Below are 21,482 nucleotides of genomic sequence, written 5' to 3'. Positions count from 1 at the left end.
TTCTAGAACCAAAGCTGTGCTCTGAATTCTATATGCTTATGAGCCTTGGTGGCAGTGGCGTTGGAACAATTTTTATGATGGGAGTGCTGAAAGCCATTGAACAAAACGGTAAGCCTTGTATATGATGGAAACCACTTCAAGCTAGGGGGTGCTGCTACACACCCCAGTCCTTGTAGTTCCAACACCCCTGCTTCAGGGCTCCCTGGCTCAGCAGGCTAGAGTCCAGAAACTTTATTAGTTGCCGTGAGTTGGGAGGGGAAAAGTTGTATCCAACAGATTTTACATTGGCCTTTGATATTATTTTACTCTAATAGTCTACAAACTGCTCCAAATTTGAGCTCTAAGAAAACATTTCTCAATATTTAAACAAAAACCCGGCCTGAATAGTTTGTCTTGAATGAACTAATATTTGTCATGGGTAAAGCCACAGAGAAGAGTATTTAGCTATTTTGTTTTTAGCTATTTCCTCTTTACCTAATTATTCTAAGGACCACAAACTTGAGTAAGGTTTTAAAAAGAAAAGTTCCCACTGGTATCTCTCAAATACGTTTACGTTTATTTGCTTGTATCATTAAATCTACTTAAAGATCTTGCTAAATGGAAGAAGCACAAATAAGCTAAGGAAGAATCCTGCATCATTCAATAGCTGCAAGCACTGTTAAGACAATCTGATAAGTAGAGATTCATTCCAACTAGTATTATCAGCAACTTTGTTAGCCAGTCAGAACATGATAGATTGGTTTGGGTTCAAGTCACAGTAGTTAGATATTAAGAAGTTCACAACAGGCCTATTAGGCTGAATGTGCTGACTGGCTTGTAGTAACCCCATTCTCTCTGAAACAATCCGCTTTGTTTCCTTCTATAGAGGTATGAAGGTTATTGAAAACAGAGCAATGAAGGATGAAGAAAAAATGGAAATTCAGGAGATGCAGCTGAAAGAGGCTAAGCATATTGCTGAGGAGGCTGACCGTAAATATGAAGAGGTAAAACTGGCGCTGCAAGGAAGTAGCAGGTGCTATTTGCTTTGGTGAGAAAGTAATAAAGAAACTACCTGGAAGAACTTCAAAAAGTCGTATAGTCTGTTTAATACTATTTGTATACTTTCTATAAAGTGGTAGTTCAAGTAGTTGGAATATATTTTTGGGCACAGCAAGGCCACAAAGATGCAGTTCCTAACAGCCTGAGAATTAACATGAAATGAGCTTGTTACATTTTACACTGCCTAATGCTAGGAACATTGGAAAGTCTCTAGGCTTCTGGGGAAGGGATCCTGCACTGAGCTCACTCTCCTTAGCAGCTGATTACAGGGTGTCAACAGAGCATACACCAGATCTCTGTAATGTGTTGTTTATATGTTGCATATCTCCAGACCGGTGTTGCTTCTAACCTTTATTTGATAAAAAAGAAACCTGCAGAGATGTGGGGCTTTGTGGAAAACAAATGGGGAAAAAATAATTCTCCTCTCTCTCTACAGGTTGCTCGTAAACTGGTCATTTTGGAGGGTGAACTAGAGAGAGCTGAGGAACGTGCTGAGGTGTCAGAACTGTGAGTGGCTGTTCAGAATGGTTCTGCACGTACATAAATCATTTTAGAATATCAGACTAGAGATAGAAAGACCTTATTAGGTCCTAACTGTTCTCTGAATGCAGGGGGGAGGGGAAGGGATTTCCACAGGATCACATCCCTTAGTCTGGTCCGGCACAGTATGTAGAGCCTTATCTCAAGGTTTTCATAGTAGCATCACTGTGGGATCCAAGTATTGTATCTCATTAATGTAAAGGTTGCCACTATTTAGAGCTGGAATTTCTTGCAGAATGGAAATTTCAAATATTTTTTAGAAGTTTTAGTTTCCTGTCATCCTGGAATCTCAAACAATTCCCTGATGGGAATCCTATTAGATCTGAGAGACTGGCATGCTCACGAATGCTGTGGAGAAAGTGAATAAGGAAGTGTAATTTACTCCTTCCATAACACAAGAACCAGGGGTTACCCAATAAAATTAACAGGCACCAGGTTTAAAACATAAGGAAATACTTCTTCACACAATGCATACTCAACCTGTAGACCTCGTGCCAAGGATGTTTTGAAGGCCAAAAGTATAACTGAGTTAAAAAAAGAATTAGATAAGTTTGTGGAGGACAGGACCATCAATGCCTATTACTCAAGATGGTCAGGGATGCAACCCCATGCTCTGGGTGTATTTAAGCCTCTGACTGCCAGAAGATGGTGACTGGATGACAGGGAATGGACCACTTGATGAATGAAACAAGGCAGTTTATTTCCTTTAAAACATCTGACACCGGCCACTGTTGGAAGTCAGGATCATGGGCTAGATCAGGGGAGGGCAAACTACGGCCCAGGTGCCGGATCCAGCCCATCGGGGCTTTCAATCCGGCCCGCAGGATTGCCAGCCCCATGCCACAGCAGGGCTAAGGCAGGCTCCTTGTCTGTCCTGGCCCCACACTGCTCCCAGAAGCAGCAGGCACCATGTCCCTGCGGCCCCTGGGAGAAAGGGGGGCAGAAGTCTCTGTGTGCTGCCCTCACTTGCAAGCACTACCCCCCACAGCTCCCATTGGCTGGGAATGGGGAACCACAGCCAGTGGGAGCTTCGGGGTGGTACCCACAGGTGAGGGCAGCACATGGAGCCATCTGCCCCACCTCACCCCACCCCCAAGAGCCACTGCCAGACATGCTGGCCACTTCCAGGAGCAGCGTGGGGCCAGGGCAGGCAGGGAGCCTGCCTTAACCCTGCTGCATGCCGCTGCCACCCTGAAGCCTGCACTCCAACCCCCTGCCCTGAGCCTCCTAACCCTCTGTCTTGAGCCCCCTGCCGCACCCTGCACCCCAACCCTCTGCCCTGAACCCCCTCCTGCACTCCAACCTCTTGCCCTGAGCCCCTTCCTGCACACTGCACCACTCCCACACCTCACACTCCCTCCCACACTCCAACCCCCTGCCCCAGCTCTAGCCCTACATTCATGGCCCTGCATACAATTTCCCCACCCAGATGTGGCCCTCAAGCCAAAAAGTTTGCCCACCCCTGAGCTAGATGGACCATTGATCTGACCCAGTATGGCCATTATTACGGTCCAATTAAATTCCTGGTACAATTAACAGAAGATAACTGTTCACAGAGGAGAGCATGGAGCTTTAAGATTCAAGAAAGGCTTATTTGTTCTGCTTGAATTCCTAACAAGCTATATTTTGCTACAAAAATCTATTAAATGCAGTCTGTATAGTATACTTTGGGAAACTATAAATGCCATGTACACCAACTTAGTGCACTGAGTGTATCTGACAAGTTGGCTCACATTTTACTTGTTTAGCCCATTTGGAAACCAAACAGCATAATATATGTAGAAGAACTGATTTGATCACCTTTGTCTTTGTGTAGAAAATGCAGTGACCTTGAAGAAGAACTAAAAAATGTCACTAACAACCTAAAGTCCCTGGAGGCTCAGTCTGAGAAGGTTGGTTCTTCCTGGTTAAGAACACAGAATGTTTAAGGTTCAGGAAGGAGAATGAAGAGTTGGTGATACAAGTTTACAGCAATCACAAAAAAAGAGGAATTTGAAAACTTGTCATGCTTTTTGTATTGATTAATTGAGGAATTATTGGAAGAATTGGTGTGTAAGGTAAATTTGATGCCAAAAAATCTTCTGTAGAAAGCCAGTACGTTTGCTTGTGGTAGGGGTCCTAGGACAATCTGACCGGAGATCCAAATTGAGTGGAATTAGCATACAAATCCCTTGTGCTGTGCAACATATTAGACCCAGGGTATGTCACAAGACAAACCAATTTACATAATACTCTGAGGCTATGTTAACTGATAATGAATGGATTTCACAAAGTTGTATGGCTAGGGGAGCAGGGGTCAAGCAATTGAAGAGGGAATGAAGCACGGTATTGTATGGGAAGTGTCATCTTACCTGTGCATTGCCCATTTTTCTGTTTGTAGTTGAGAGAGAGGGTTTTTTGGGGAGGGAGGTTGATATCTTTTGGTGTATTTATTAATAGTTAACACCCTTGTAAGGCGGTTTTGGAGTGAACTTTGCATTTCTTGGTTAATCCAATACTTGAGTTTTGGGGAATGAAACACGTTCAGGAAAGGCACATATAGTACAGGGCATTGTGCTACTAGAGTCTTAACTCCAAATTACCCACACTTTTTACTTTTGAATCTGTTTGCTGGCATCACTTACAAAGTTTTTCTAGCACAGAAGACTAACAGGATAGGAATATATCTCGTTCATTCCTGAACTTCTTAGAAGTTGTATTATATAGCTGGATAGGTGTACATGGAACTGTATTGAAATTCACATGATCCCTGCCCTGAGGAGCTTATAAGAGTAGTTCAAACAGAACTTGACAAATGATGAGCCATGGTGGATGAAGTGTAAAGGAAAAGCAAAGAGAATACAGCTGGTAGGACGTTCTACAAGAACAACAAAATTGGGGGATGGTAACCAACTTTACATATGCTTCTTGTGTCTTCTGACAACTTAATTCAAGTATTTGGGTACCAGAATGGGCGCAGATACTGAGTAGAGACTAAAGATAGAACTGTAGTCCAAATAACTGATTTTTGAGGAGGGGTTTGAAAATAAATCACTTGGTGAAGAATAGCCTGTTCCAGGGGGATGGGATGGTTTGAATTACTTCAAGGATATGAGTTACTTGAGGAGTGTGTGTGTGTGTAAACCTCTCCACTTTTTATTATATGTAAGTGGAGCCATAGTCCAGGGCAAAGAATATAGCCCTGAAGCAAAAGACAAGGCATTCAGAATTTTATTCTGACAGTGGGCCAACAAGAAACCTCAAGAAATACAGTGACACAGTTGCATCCAGGAAACAGGATGATAGTTAAGGAAAAGCATTTTAGAATGACAGGAGGCTACTACCTGTTATTAGTCAATGACTCTTAACAGTCGCCTAATAAAAAAGTTAAACTGTCTGATGCTTTAGTTTTCCTACCAGGTCCTTAATAGATTGTTCACCCTGTTTCCACAGTACTCTGAAAAAGAGGATAAATATGAAGAAGAAATCAAGCTTCTCTCTGACAAACTCAAGGAGGTGAGACAATCCATCCCAATGAATTTGCATTTCAGCAGAGATTGTTTCTTGTCCAGTGTGACAGGTTTGATCACAGTAACCCCCTGGGGACTGTCACCTGATGTGCTGAGACTACCTCTGAGCCCATTTTCTCTGCCAGTTTGGGCCTCCAGAACCCTGCCTTGTTGAGCCAGACACGCTAGTCTGCTCCAAAACAGACTCAGGGTCTGAACCACACACCCCAAAGCTGCAGACTTAACTGAAAACAGCTTAAGAAGTGCTCCTGTCTCCAGCACCCAGCTCCCAATGGGATCCAAACCCCAAATAAATCTGTTTTACTCTGTATAAAGCGTACACAGGGTAAACTCATAAATTGTTCTCCCTCTATTACACTGATAGAGAGATATGCACAGCTGTTTGCTCCCCCACGTATTAATTGCTTACTCTGGGTTAATTAATAAGAAAAAGTGATTTTATTAAGTATAAAAAGTAGGATTTAAGTGTTTCCAAGTAATAATGGACAGAACAAACTAAATTACGAAGCAAAATAAAACAAAACATGCAAGTCTAAGCCTAATACATTAAGAAACTGAATACAGGTAAATCTCACCCTCAGATGTTCCAATAAGCTTCTTTCACAGACTAGACTCCTCCCCAGTCTGGGCCCAATCCTTTCCCCTGGTGCAATCCTTGTTAGCTCCAGCTCAGGTGGTAACTAGGAGATTTCTCATGACTGCAGCCCCTTTGTTCTGTTCCACCCCCTTTTATAGCTTTGGCACAAAGCGAGAACCCTTTGTCTGTCTATGGGTCCTCCCCCCTTCTAAATGGGAAAGCACCAGGTTAAAGATGGATTCCAGTATCATGTGACATGTTCACATGTCCTGTGAGACCCCAAGCCTTCATTCTTCCTGGCCTGACTCACAGGAAGGCTTGCAAGTAAACAGAGCCATTTACAACCAACTGTCCTAGTTGATGGGAGCCATCAAGATTCCAAATAGTCATTAATGGCCAACACTTTGCATAATTACAATAGGAGCTCAGAGTTATATTTCATATTTCTAGTTTCAGATACAAGAATGATACATTTATACAAATAGGATGACCACACTCAGTAGATTATAAACTTTGTAATGATACCTTACAAGAGACCTTTTGCATGAAGCATATTCCAGTTACATTATATTCACACTCATTAGCATATTTTCATAAAATCATATGGAGTGCAACATCACAAACAGAGATTGTTTCTCGTCCAGTATTTAAATTTTTTTTCTGCATAATCTCTTTCCAGGCTGAAACACGTGCTGAGTTTGCAGAAAGAACGGTTGCTAAACTGGAAAAGACTATTGATGATCTGGAAGGTATGAAATTACTTTTGAAATTTTTACTGTTTTTACAAGTCCCATCAATTTCAAACTGAGAAACAATAAATTCTAGCACTATGTATTCTTTGTAGATTATGGGGGAAATCTTTATACTACTATAATTATCTGTAGCTAGACCATTAAACACAGTTATGCTATAATATTTACTTTTTTCTCAGTAATTTTCCCCTAAAAATTCATCCATTTGGTAGTACTGTAGAATCATCTGCCTCTGTGGATGGCCTATTGTCCTGATTAAGAAGTGAACGCTTAAAATATGTCTGAATTCTTAATAGGACAGAATGCTCTACTGAACATTTTCTTTAAAACACTATTACAGATTCTATACTTGTTAAACACCATTTAATCCCTTGGCATGGGGTGAATGTGTCCCCTGCCTCCATGTAGCTGAACTTATATTCATTTTGTCCTGATTAAGCCAGTCATTGGGACTATCATTAGACTAAATCAGTGTTCTTGGAGGAGTTCCAAAAAAGTTGTCCCTTGAAAACTGAAAGCTATGCATACGAGATTCATACAAGTAGACACATTGTTCAGTACTGGGCTTTGTTCCTGTAAATTGCTTGAAGATCATCATAAGAGCATAAGAACGGCCATACTGGGTCAGACCAAAGGTCCATCTTGCCCAATATCCTGTCTTCCAACAGTGGCCAATGCCAGGTGCCCCAGAAGGTAGGGACACCATCCCTGCCCATCCTGGCTAATAGTCATTGATGGACCTACATTTTTCAAAATTTAGCTCTCTGTAGAAAAATAGTGATAGCTAATCTGGAGATATGAGGGCCACATACTAGTCTGGAGACAGATGGTTGGGTCCAAAAGCAAACGAGATCCCAAATTTCAGGATAATTGAGATGGTGTTCCAACAAAAAGGACAGTAAAAAGAAAAGGAGTACTTGTGGCACCTTAGAGACTAACCAATTTATTTGAGCATGAGCTTTCGTGAGCTACAGCTCACTTCATCGGATGCATCCGATGAAGTGAGCCGTAGCTCACGAAAGCTCATGCTCAAATAAATTGGTTAGTCTCTAAGGTGCCACAAGTACTCCTTTTCTTTTTGCGAATACAGACTAACACGGCTGTTCCTCTGAAAAAGGACAGTGTTATCAATCCCAGAAGCTATGCTAGCATCTCTTCTGAATGGAATAGCTACCACTCCTTCCCAGAGATCACATGCAACAAGTAATAACAAAGCAATGTAAGCAGCAGAAACCATGACTATAGGTGAAAAATAGGGCAGTCCAGCGATTAAAAAATTAATCATGATTAATTGCACTGTTAAACAATAATAGAATATTTATATAAATATTTTTGATGTTTTCCACATTTTCAAATATATTGATTTCAATTACTACACAGAATACAAAATGAACAGTGATCATTTATTTTTTATTATAAATATTCACACTGTAAAAATAAAAAAATAGTATTTTTCAATTAACTTAATACAAGTGCTGTAGTGCAATCTCTTTATCATGGAAGTTGAACTTACAAATGTAAAATTCTGCACACAAAAAACTGCATTCAAAAATAAAACAATGTAAAACTTTAGAACCTACAAGTCTACTCAATCCTACTTCTTGTTCAGACAATCGCTAAGACAAACAAGGTTGTTTGCATTTATGGGAGATAATGCTGCCTACTTCCTATTTACAATGTCACCTGAAAGTGAGAACAGTGCCATGCGTTGCAAGATATTTCCATGCCAAATGCTCTAAAGATTCATGTGTCCCTACATGCTTCAACCACCATTCCAAAGGACATGCATCCATGCTGATGATGGATTCTGCCCGATAACAATCCAAAGCAGTACAGACCAACGCATGTTCATTTTCATCATCAGAGTCAGATGCCACCAGCAAAAGGTTGATTTTCTTTTTTGGTGGTTTGGGTTCTGTAGTTTCTGCATTGGAGTGTTGCTCTTTTAAGACTTCTGAAAACATGCTCCACACCCCATCCCGAACAGATTTTGGAAGGCACTTCAGATTCTTTAATCTTGGGTCGAGTGCTGTAGCTATCTTTACAAATCTCATGCTGGTACCTTCTTTGAGTTTTGTCAAATCTGCACTGAAAATGTTCTTAAAACGAACAACATGCTGGGTCATCATCTGAGACTGCTATATCAAAAAAATATATGGCAGAATGCAGGTAAAACACAGAGCAGGAGACGTACTGAACTCCTTTGGGGAGAATTGTACAAATTTAATTAACACGTTTTTTTTTTATGAGTCTCATCAGCATGGAAGCAAATCCTTTGAATGTTGGCCAAAGCATGAAGGGGCACACGAATGTTTAGCAGATCTGGCATGTAAGTCACCTTGCAGTCCCGGCTACAGAAGTGCCATGTGAAAGTCTGTTCTTACTTTCAGGTTACATTGTAAATAAATAGCAGACAGCATTATCTCCCGTAAATGAAAATGATTTTATCTTAGCGACTGGCTGAACAAGAAGTAGGACTGACTGGACTCGTAGGTTCTAAAGTTTTACATAGTTTTGTTTTGAGTGCAGTTATGTAACAAAAAAAAAAAAAAATCTACATTTTGCACTTTCACGATAAAGAGATTGCACTATGGTACTTGTATGAGGTGAACTGAAAAGTACTATTTCTTTTGTTCATTATTTTTACAGTGCAAATAATTGTAATCAAAATTATATAAAGTGAGTACTATACACTTTGTATTCTGTGTTGTAACTGAAATCAATATATTTGAAAATGTAGAAAAATACATCCAAAAATATTTAATAAATTTCAATTGGTATTCTATTAACAATGTGATTTAAACTGTGATTAATCGTGATTAATTTTGATTTAATCACCGAGTTAACTGCGATTAATCAACAGCTCTAGTGAAAATATGTATATGTATCTAATCTCATTTCTGAACAGGGTCATTTAGCTAATAATCATTTACCCATATTACGTGCCCATCTATAGCTAGTCAGTAGCTTTGGTGATTACCTGGTGTGTCTTCATCAGTATTGCCCATTTCTATCAGTTCACTTGAACAACAGATTTTCCTACCATTCTTCAATCAATCTAATTATAAAACTCACAGTGAAGAAATAAAATCCCTGCTTGGTAATTCTGTGTGGATAACAAAGACAATTTCATAATTGAGAACAGAATGAGAACCAAAGTTCTCAGTTTAATTCTATATTTCCATTTAAAAGTCACCTAAAGTTAAGGGGTCAGGGAGAATTTAAACAGACAACTCTGTTTAAAATGAAGACTGCTCAGATTTCCTGATCTCTTTACCTTTGTTCATCAGCTCTGATACTCTTAATAAATGTCACATCTGGGAATGGGCAAAAATTAAAGCTAAAGTCATACAGGTTAGAAGCAGCACCAAAAAAAAAAACAGTTCAGCTGTCCAGAAAATGGGGAATTATGACATGACATTTAGTTGCCAAAGTTCTACTCACCCCTTCTCTTTCAAAAATGAAATGATCAAAACTAAAAGCTACCTTTAGCCAACTATTTTCATCCCCGTATACCAACTGCACCTAATCAAGGGGCCACTGTATTTAATTTATAGGAATAGAATTTATTTTAAGGTTTGTTATCTGACTCAGCTGTGACAGTAGGAAGATCTGGCTTCTAAATCTTTTCTAAAACTCCACTGAAAATTTTTAGTAAGAAATTGAAACTCCTGACATTTTAGCAGTTAGTACATGTGTATAGCTTCTGCCTTATATTTTAATGTTCTCTTATCTTATTTACATGTTTTCTTCTCATCTTTATTTTCCACCGTTCATCCTCACTTGCTGCATTCCAACTGTTCTCCATATTCTCTACCATGCATCTCTTGCTGTGGACTGTTTTACTACATTTCTTGTTGAACACCTTGCCTTGGGCCCTTCGACCTGCAGATGAGCTGTATGCTCAGAAGCTGAAGTACAAAGCTATCAGTGAAGAGCTTGACCATGCTCTCAATGATATGACCTCTTTGTAAATGAATTTTCTCTTTTGGCTTTGCCTTGGTGCACTAAGATTCTGTCTTTAGTGCCAGTCTCTGAGTAATGCCTAGTACTAGTCCTTCAGTCTTTTTCTGTAAAAACTGAATTAAACAAAAGCAAGCTACCTTGAACTTGTACATTCTGTGCTTTTTTTCTTTTCCATGATTAATGACGTAACTAATGTCCTTCCTTTAATTTGTTCTGGTCAGATTTTAGCACAGCCCTGTAATTCTCACTAGGATACTGTTAAGAGAATTAGTTTCATTGTACTCGGATTGCTTCTTTAAAAACCAAAAACCTATCCAGTTGTTAGTTAAAATGTAAGTGATGGGTCACATAACAAAATTGGAAGAAAGTTCAAATAAAGTGGCAGGTAGGACAAAATAAAAAATGAATATAAATCCCACTTATAGCACTCCTATTACTTCAGTGGTTATTTATTTCCTGGACAGCAGTGACTATAATGAGCATACAAACAGGAACTGTGCAAAGACTCAACTTGAGGCAGCAAAAGCAGATCCACAGATACACTTGCTATGCTGTTGATGCCCCTTTGTGCGCTGCATCAAAATAATACTACCCACAAATGGGATGTAAACTGATGAATGCTGTCATAACTAGTATCTCAAATCAACTACTCCTTGAACAGAAGGATTTTAGCTAGTTTGTTCCTGTCCAAGCAGATTTGAATTTGAGTACAATTTTGAGAGACACTGAATCAAAGGCTTAATTACAATCGAATATGACACCCATTGTCCGATATTCATTTAATAGTGTCCAGTCATTTATAGATATTTCTATTGATATTTGCATGTTGATTAAGGACAATGTTATGTGGATTGTAAACTGTCTGGTGGATCCCTAAATAGTTATTATAAATGACAAAGTGTCCTGTGAAAAACTACAGGAATCTGTTCAGTCTGATCTTATTCAAGAGGAAGTAACATCATTGCATTCACGGGAGTTGCACACACCAGTGAAAAGGGAAAAGTAATCCAAAGGAACTTAAAGAAATGCCTGTTAACAGCAAGCTAATGCCTCTGATCAGAAAATATCCAAATACTTTTCAGTTTTCAGCTGTATGCGTATGACACCATGGGACATAGGTAATAATCCTTCTGCATACAACACTTTAGTAACCACACCTGGAATATTTTGTTTCATTCTGCACACTTCATTAAACTGACAAATGGGAAGGACCTCAGCAAGGAAGCTCAGAAAAGAGAACTAGAATGGCCAGGAGGCTGAAAAGTGACCTATAACGAAGCTGAACCATGCATATTTAGAGCTCTTAATCTAAATGACGACAATGGCCATAGTAGAAGATGGAGATAAATCTACAGAGACTGGGTGAGTGTGAAAACAGGGGATGAAGAACTATTTAGCATACCAAAAAGGGATGAAATTGAGAAGGGTTTTATCTTGAGTAAGGAAATGTGAAATCTAGTAACTCTAAATTTTCAGTATATTAGAACACCCTAGTTAAGACTTTAAATGTGTATATCTTGGATTTCTGTTTCAAGAAAAGAAACAAACATTCATCACATATGTATGACCTTGAATCTGACTCTGCAAGTTTGGCCAAATGCATACTTCCTATTTTAGATTTGAAGCTTAAAAAAACAAAACAAAAAAAACAAAAAAAAACCAACCGAACAGTGCTTTTCTGTAAGACAACTGGCATATTTGAACTATTAAGGTATTTTGTGCTGTAGTTTAAAAAAAAAAAAAAGATAAATTCTACTCTGTTTTCCTGCATGAAGTCTTTATGCCTGATGTCAACAAATAGGGGAGGAAAGAATTATTCAAATAATACATTGGGAAATTATCATCATGAATAAAAAAAAAATTAATGCAATATTGTGGTTGAGATTTGAAAGGCACAATAGTCAGGAAAGGCTTAGCATTCCTGGTGCAAATATAACTCACCCCCTCACACTTTGTATTTGCTTAAATTTCACACACGGAAATGAGCAACCTGGCCCTAACTTGAGGTGCAGACCATCCCGCCCCAGCTTCTGGCACTCAGTCAACCTGATTGGCAGAAGCTGGGACTGGATGACCAGAGATGGATCATTCAATAACTGCCCTGGTCTGTTCGCTCCCTCTGAAGCATCTGACAGTGACCATCATCAGAGAAAGGACACAGGGCTAAGGGAACTTTTGGTCTGACCCAGTATGGCCATTCATATTTCTAACCCATACTTCAAACTAAAAGCAACAGGAGCTGCAAATATATATATTTGGACTGACATTGAGATGGAAATAGGAGAGATTTATTGAAAGTTTCTAGGTAATGATAAAAGGGGTAAAAAACAAGGGTGATGTCATGGTAGGGGTCTACTACAGATCACCTAACCAGGAACAAGAGATGGTTGAGGCTTTTTTAAAAAAAAACTAACAAAATCATGCAAAGCACAGGACTTGGTCGTTATGTAGGACCTCAACTACCCAGACATCTGTTGGGAAAATAACACGGCAGGGCACAGATTATCCAACAATTTCCTGGAATGTACTGGAGACAATTTTTTATTTCAGAAGGTGGAAAAAGCTACTAGGGGAGAGGCTGTTCTCGATTTCATTTTGATAAATAGGAAGGAACTGGCTGAGAATATGGAAGTGGAAGGCAGCTTAGGTGAAAGTGATCATGAAATGACAGAGTTCATGATTCTAAGAAATGGTAGGAGGGAAATCAGCACAATAAAGATAATGGATTTCAAGGAGGCAGTCTTTAGCAAACTCAGGGAGTTGGTAAGTAAGATCCTATGAGAAGCAAGTCTAGGAGAAAAAACATTTCAAGAGAGTTGGCAGTTTTTCCAAGAGACATTGTTAAGGGCACAAGAGCAAACTACACCAATGCATAAGAAAGTTAGGAAGTATGGCAACAGACCCGCCCCGATGGCTTAACCCAGAGATCTTCAATAATCTGAAACTAAAGTCCTACAAAAAGGGGAAACTAGGTCAAATTACAGAGGATGAATATAAACAAATACCACAAGTGTGGAGAGACAAAATTAGAAAGGCCAAGGCACAAAATGATATTAAATTAGCTAGAGACATGAAAACATTCTACAAATACATTAAAAGCAAGAGGAAGACCAAGAACAGGGTAGTCCTGTTACTAAATGGGGTGGTTGGGGGTGGGGACACGACATGACAGTAACAGAAAATGTGAAAATGGAAGTAGTAGTAAATGACTTTTTTGTTTCAGTTTTCACCAAAAAATTTAGTAGTGATTGGACATTATCATCATAAATGCCAGTGAAACTGAGGTAGGATCAGAGGCTAAACTAGGGAAAAGATAAGTTAAAAATTACTTAGACAAGTTAGATGTCTTCAAATCACCACGGCCTGATGAAATACATCCTAGAATACTCAAGAAGCTGACTGAGGAGATATCCGAGCCATTAGTGATTATCTTTGAAAAGTCATAGAAGACGGGACAGATTCCAGAGGACTGAAAAAGGGCAAATATGGTGCCAATCTATAAAAAGGGAATAAGGACAACTCACGGAATTACAGACCAGTCAGCTTAGCTTCAGTACTCACAAAGATAATGGAGCAAATAATTAAGCAATCAATTTGGAAACACCTAGAAGATAAGGTGAAAAGTAACAGTCAGCATGGATTTGTCAAAAACAAATTGTCAAACCAACCTAATAGCTTTCTTTGACCAACCAGTGGGTAACAAGCCTTGTGTATAGGGGGCGAAGCGGTATATGTGGTATATCTTGAATTTAGTAAGGCTTTTGATACGGTCTTGCATGACTTTTTCATAAACAAACTGGGGAAGTACAACCTAGATGGAGCTAGTATAAGGTGTATACATAACTGATGGGAAAACCATTCCCAGAGAGTAGTTATCAGTGGTTCACAGTCAAGCTGGAAGGGCATATTAAATGGGGACCCTCAGGGATCAGTTCTGGATCTGGTTCTGTTCAATATTTTCATCAATGAATTAGATAATGGCACAGAGTACACTTATAAAAAGTTTGCAAACGATACCAAACTGGGAGGAGTTGCAAGTGCTTTGGAGAATTGGATTAAAATTGAAAATGATCTGGACAAACTGGAGAAATGGTCTGAAGTAAATAAGATGAAATTCAATAAGGACAAATGCAAAGTACTCCATTTAGGAAGGAACAATCAGTTGCACACATACAAAACAGGAAACGACCGCCTAGGAAAGAGTACTGTGAAAAGGGATCTGGGGGTCATAGTGGATCACAAGCTAAATACAAGTCAACAGGGTAACACTGCTGGGGGGGCAAATATCATTCTGAGATGTATTAGCAGGTATGTTGTAAGCAAGACACAAGAAGTAATTCTGCTCTACTCTGAGCCGATTAAGCCTCAACTGGGGACCAACTGGGAACCACATTTCAGGAAACATGTAGACAAATTGGAGAAAGTCCAGAGAAGAGCAACAAAAATTATTGAAGTTCTAGAAAACATGACCCATGAGGGAAGACTGAAAATAAAAAAAAAGGATATGTTTAGTCTGGAGAAGAGAAGACAGAGGGGGGACATAATAACAGTTTTCAAGTACATAAAAGGTTGTTACAATGAATAGGGAGGAAAATTGTTCTCATTAACCGCTGAGGATAGGACAAGAAGCAATGGACTTAAATTGCAGCAAAGGCGGTTTAGGTTGGACATCAGAAAAGCTTCTTAAATGTCACAGTAGTTAAGCACTGGAATAAATTACCTAAGGAAGTTGTGGAATCTTTGTCATTGGAAATTTTTAAGAGCAGGTTAGACAAACACCTGTCAGGGATGGTCTCTATAATACTTAGTCCTGCCTTAAGTGCAGGGGACTGGACTAGAAGACCTCCTCAGGTCCCTTCCAGTCCTATGATTCTATGTCTAGTACACTTCTGAAAATTAGACCTTTGCTTCTCAGTGTCTAGTTGTAACTGCCTGGGTTGGAACCTTTATAATTCAATCAGAACTCTGAAAGAACTGTTTTATAAATAAATAATAAATTAGAAAGGGAATCTCTAGCATTATAAATGTATGATCCATGCTCCATTTTTCTTTTGCTGTACTTTTGTAATTGGTGCAATAAAATCCATCAGTGCTTGTGATGGCTTTCCCACTAGTACCAATCATGAGTGATACTGGGAAATATATGCCAATGGAAACAGTTGGGATTTCTGTCGATTCTACATCTAGTTCTAACAATACCTCTAAGGAGCAGTCTATGTAGGGGACAATCAGGAAAATGAAAGTGAATCAACTAAAGTCATGCAGTCAATGTGTATAACTTTTAGTGTGTTAACCTCCATTCCCAGGTAGATGTTTGAATTCAGGAGCAATGTAACCTTAGGAGGACTAAGTTACAGGAAACTTAGACTGCTTTACTCCTGAATGAAAGCATCCCCGGGGGTTAAATGTACTTCATGTGCATTGACTTCCCACCCTTAGTTGACTTGCCTTAATTTTGCTGAATGGCCTGGTAGAGACATATAATTTAGTGTTTAGGAGGAGGAGGGGTTTCACAGTAACTTGTGGGTTTTTTAGTTCAAGTGCCTATTGTCCACATGATACAATTCTTCTTTTAATTTAAATGTCCAGTTTTTTACAAAGAAGATAATCCCTTCTGAAGGTGGATTAAGTTAATTAAGGAATGAGTTAGTGCAAAGTAAGATATGTGTGGATGCATCTATTTCACATTGACTTGGCAGTCCTCCCACTGTTATCTCATGCTGCAATGCATGATGCCAGGCCTGACCTGTCTGTTTTCCTGTGTGTCTTCTACTGTTATGGCATCTTGATCAGATATTTGCTGTGAGGCCACCACCAAATCTCATTTGTCATGGGTCTGCCGTGTCATCCCTTTTGGCACTGTCCAGTGTTAACCAGGACTCTAGGTAGGAGAAGGAAGAGAGCTCCTCTGAAAGCCAAGATCTCTTTCCCACACAAAAGCCTGAGGCAGAGTCAAATGAACATGCAGCTCCTGAAAGCCAGGTGGACACCCAGTCTGACAGACCTGAGGAGGAGACTTCTGCGAGTAAGTTTGTGCTATATTAAATAACTGTATAGGAGAGTTGAATAAATTTTTGGTGTGAATCATAGAATATCAGGGTTGGAAGGGACCTCAGGAGATCATCTAGTCCAACCCCCTGCTCAAAGCAGGACCAATCCTCTGCTAGATGGATGCCTGCTAGATGATGCCACTGTGGACAGAGGAGATCTAGGAGCCTCTCTGTGCCTACTAGCTTGGAAACACCCCCTGGGGCTTTAAATGGCATGACTGTTTGCTGCCCACCATATACATTAATAGCCCACTGGGCTGCCCCCCCGCCACCACCACTATGGTCTCCTTTCACATTCCAGATTCCTCAACCGCTATGCCTTAGCCCTCCCCCTGTCAACTAGGATTTAAATAAAGAAATAAATACTATAAAGTAACCATGTTCATTGAAACACTAGTTGCAGTAAAAATAAGGCAATATTTAAAGGAAAAAAAAAAAGACATTTGTTCATCACTATTTGTGCAATGCCCTGGGCTTTCAGCTATCTCAGCATTTTATGAGATACATTTCCTCAAAGTGGAACAGAACGCAGAGATAAGGCAAGTCAGCCTTCCAGCTATGTTAACCCTGTACATTCTGAACAACTACTGCAGAACTCTTCATTTTACAGTGCATTTTGTGCATGTTGGAGATGAGATAAAGTAGAATTGAAAGCAAAACAAACATCTTACCATCTTCAGAGTCACTCCAGACTGGCAAAAGGCTATGGAAATGGCATTCCAAAAGAGAGGAAAAATCAATTTTATCATTGGTGACATGAAAACTGGAATTAGTACAATAACTACTTGTTCTGTTTCTCAGTTCCCCCAGCTCTTGCACCTGAAGTCCTGTAACTCCCAACTGACTGGACTATTATCTACTGTGGATCATGTGGCCAATCTCCAGGGCAAGAAAAGAAATACAAAGCAGGAAATGTGGGGTGAGCTGCAGTCCAGAACAGCACCAAGACGACAGAAGACTGGAGAGGAGTTTTCATTGCAGAGAGACCATTGAACTGATGAGGCAAACTAAAGGAAAACTCTACGATATGCAAAACCAGCTCATTGAACTGATGACAAAGCAGTTTTGCTGGAGACCCTTAGAGCGCCATCTTCACACCCAATACTACAGTCACATCCCAGACATATCCTGCAGCCTGTGGACAATACTGCTTCCTGAGAGCAGCACCTGCACGTCCCAGAATCTATCAGGCACTTTCCTCCACACACCACATCCCCGGAGAGTGAAAACACTGAATTCTGGGAACCCACCTTCATCCCCACAATTAAAAACAATGGCTTTTGCTCTCACCATTCCACATATGAAGGGAAAGAGCACCCAGAAATCCTGTACAATCATGTTTACTCTGCACTTACAGGCAGGCTATCCATGTATCTGCAGAGTTTAAAAATGAGTATTTTTTCAAAACTCAACATATTTTATTGAGCTGAAATTTGCACTGTATTATTGTTTGTTACCAGGGTTACAAATTGGGACAGACATTCAATTTTTTGTTTTCATCCCTCTATGTTTGTTAAAGTTTTGCTTGACAAAAGCTCAAAGTTTAATAAAATGGCAAATCTCAAAACAAAAAATCAACTTTCAGCAAACTGTCACACGAAGCAACTACAAAACAATGAACCCTTGCCACAAAGCATAATATGATTAAAATATTTCAGTTCCTACCCTCAATGTAGGAGCACAAAGCACCCTTAACCCTGTGGCCCTGGCAACTGGCTGCAGTTTGAAGAGGGAAAGCCTCTCTGGCAGTTTGTTTTGCTCCGACAGTCTCAGCCTCTGATGTGGGGGGAGTCAGAGGTACAATCTCCCTTATTTTCACAGCTGTTCTGAAAAATACAGTATGCAGTTATTACATGAAGCAGATATTGCTCTGTAGCTGCCATTTTAATCATTAGACAGCACCAAATTCCTTTCAGCCTTCCAAACATATACTCCACTGTCTTTCTGCAGGTACCCAGCTATAGTTTAACAGGCTCTTTTTCCTGCCCAGGTGCCTAAATAAAAGTCTTTATAAACCAGGGAAGCTGGGTTTCCCAGAATGAGAGAAGGAAATTGCAAAACCATCAATATCTACAGTGGTCTTGGAAGCAAAAGTTCCATTTTTCATGAAGGAAAAGAGGTGTGAGTTTCTAAAGATTCTAGCACCAGGGACCTTTCCAGATCACACCACATTAATACTGGTGAACCAAATACTATGATCAACCAGACCTTGGAATACCCTGGAGAAATAGCCCTTTCTGTTTATAAACACGAGGCCTTGTGGCGAGGTTAAGGAATAGACACACAGATCCCATCAACAGTCCCAATACAATTCAGGAACCTTAAGCGTGTAAACTGATAATCTCCTGCACATTGCCAAAATATTATTACTCAGTGTTTCAACACCTTCTTCATAGCAAAAAGAAAAGGAGTACTTGTGGCACCTTAGAGACTAACCAATTTATTTGAGCATAAGCTTTCGTGAGCTACAGCTCACTTCATCAGATGCATATCGTGGAAATTGCAGAAGATATTATATACACACAGAGAATATGAAACAATACCTCCTCCCACCCCACTGTCCTGCTGGTAATAGCTTATCTAAAGTGATCATCAGGTGGGCCATTTCCAGCACAAATCCAGGTTTTCTCACCCTCCACCCCCCCCACACAAATTCACTCTCCTGCTGGTGATAGCCCATCCAAAGTGACAACTCTTTACACAATGTGCATGACAATCAAGTTGGGCTATTTCCTGCACAAATCCAGGTTCTCTCACATCCCCCCCACCCCCATACACACACACTCACTCTCCTGCTGGTCATAGCTCATCCAAACTGACCACTCTTCAATTTCCATCCCACCACCAACCTCAGCCTGGTCCAGTCCACACAAGAGATCCACTTCCTGGACACTACAGTGCTAATAAACAATGGTCACATAACCACCACCCTATACCGGAAACCTACTGACCGCTATTCCTACCTGCATGCCTCCAGCTTTCACCCTGACCACACCACACGATCCATCGTCTACAGCCAAGCTCTGCGATACAACCGCATTTGCTCCAACCCCTCAGACAGAGACAAACACCTACAAGATCTCTGTCAAGCTTTCTTACAACTACAATACCCACCTGCAGAAGTAAAGAAACAGATTGGTAGAGCCAGAAGAGTTCCCAGAAGTTACCTACTACAGGACAGGCCTAACAAAGAAAATAACAGAATGCCACTAGCCGTCACCTTCAGCCCCCAACTAAAACCCCTCCAACGCATTATTAAGGATCTACAACCTATCCTAAAGGATGACCCAACACTCTCACAAATCTTGGGAGACAGGCCAGTCCTTGCCTACAGACAGCCCCGCAACCTGAAGCAAATACTCACCAACAACCACATACCACACAACAAAACCACTAACCCAGGAACTTATCCTTGCAACAAAGCCCGTTGCCAATTGTGCCCACATATCTATTCAGGGGACACCATCACAGGGCCTAATAACATCAGCCACACTATCAGAGGCTCGTATACCTGCACATCCACCAATGTGATATATGCCATCATGTGCCAGCAATGCCCCTCTGCCATGTACATTGGTCAAACTGGACAGTCTCTACGTAAAAGAATAAATGGACACAAATCAGATGTCAAGAATTATAACATTCATAAACCAGTCGGAGAACACTTCAATCTCTCTGGTCACGCAATCACAGACATGAAGGTCGCGATCTTAAAACAAAAAAACTTCAAATCCAGACTCCAGCGAGAAACTGCTGAATTAGAATTCATTTGCAAATTGGATACTATTAATTTAGGCTTAAATAGAGACTGGGAGTGGCTAAGTCATTATGCAAGGTAGCCTATTTCCTCTTGTTTTTTCCTACCCCATCCTCCCCCAGATGTTCTGGTTTAACTTGGATTTAAACTTGGAGAGTGGTCAGTTTGGATGAGCTATTACCAGCAGGAGAGTGAGTTTGTGTGTGTATGGGGGTGGGGGGATGTGAGAAAACCTGGATTTGTGCTGGAAATGGCCCACCTTAATTATGCACATTGTAGGGAGAATGGTCACTTTGGATGAGCTATTACCAGCAGGATACTGAGTTTGTGTGTGTGGTTTTTGGGAGGGGGGTGAGAGAACCTGGGTTTGTGCAGGAAATGGCCCAACTTGATTATCATGCACATTGTGTAGAGAGTTGTCACTTTGGATGGGCTATCACCAGCAGGAGAGTGAATTTGTGTGGGGGGGGTGGAGGGTGAGAAAACCTGGATTTGTGCTGGAAATGGCCCACCTGATGATCACTTTAGATAAGCTATTACCAGCAGGACAGTGGGGTGGGAGGAGGTATTGTTTCATATTCTCTGTGTATATATAAAGTCTGCTGCAGTTTCCACGATATGCATCTGATGAAGTGAGCTGTAGCTCACGAAAGCTTATGCTCAAATAAATTGGTTAGTCTCTAAGGTGCCACAAGTACTCCTTTTCTTTTTGCGAATACAGACTAACACGGCTGTTACTCTGAATTCTTCATAGCAGTGCATGCCTGCATAACAACAGCCCAACAGTCAACCTGACCTACCAAAACCAAATTGCTTAGCTACTGATGAGGAGCAATCAGGGTTGGTGAGCTTCCAGATGGTAATAGCCACATTTCTCTAGGAGCTCTCATGTTACTGTGCAGCTCTGTGAAGATTTCTAGGCAGGTGGCCTGAACTTCTTTTGCAGATGCTTGTCACCCCAGGCCTGGATCACTATCCTTTCCCACTAGTCACCATTAGTCTTCTCATATCAGAAATGGCACTGCACTGAGTGAAGCTGCTCCAGGAAAAGTTCATTCACAAGTTGCTACTCCGTTTCCTCCTCCTTCACCCAAACTGGTTCAGCAGCATGGTGGCTTGCCTACAAAGCAAAAGACATCCAGCAGCGTGATCTCAAACACATGCACAAGAGCCTCTTGCAAACAGCTGTCATTCCCACAGCATGCAGCATTGATCCCTAGCCCAGTCTGAAAATGGAACAGGCTCACAAAAGCCAGATGAAACGTGAGATAAACCAGGAGATGAATCATGGGA

The 21,482-nt window shown here is 40.5% G+C and overlaps 1 protein-coding gene across 2 annotated transcripts in view; it reads left to right on the top strand.

The window, feature by feature from the left end:
* Nucleotides 1–18,076, top strand: part of TPM4 (tropomyosin 4) — a 46,784-nt gene extending 28,708 nt beyond the window's left edge. The window contains exons 6-12 of one of the 2 annotated variants that reach the window (XM_084614375.1): nt 866–983; nt 1,475–1,545; nt 3,395–3,470; nt 5,011–5,073; nt 6,344–6,413; nt 16,250–16,407; nt 17,234–18,076. In XM_084614375.1, coding sequence (XP_084470501.1) covers nt 866–983; nt 1,475–1,545; nt 3,395–3,470; nt 5,011–5,073; nt 6,344–6,413; nt 16,250–16,407; nt 17,234–17,425 — 748 coding nt within the window. In that variant the 3' untranslated portion in view covers nt 17,426–18,076. Of the gene's footprint in view, nt 1–865; nt 984–1,474; nt 1,546–3,394; nt 3,471–5,010; nt 5,074–6,343; nt 6,414–10,307; nt 10,526–16,249; nt 16,408–17,233 lie in introns of those variants that run through there. The other variant, XM_084614376.1, reaches the window with a different exon arrangement.
* The last annotated feature ends 3,406 nt before the right edge of the window (nt 18,077–21,482 follow it).

This window comes from Lepidochelys olivacea (assembly GCF_965140295.1).
Source record: "Lepidochelys olivacea isolate rLepOli2 genome assembly, chromosome: 25".
Lineage (NCBI taxonomy): Eukaryota > Metazoa > Chordata > Testudines > Cheloniidae > Lepidochelys > Lepidochelys olivacea.
Note: the sequence above shows the minus strand (reverse complement) of the source record. Positions and strands in the feature narration are given on the sequence as shown.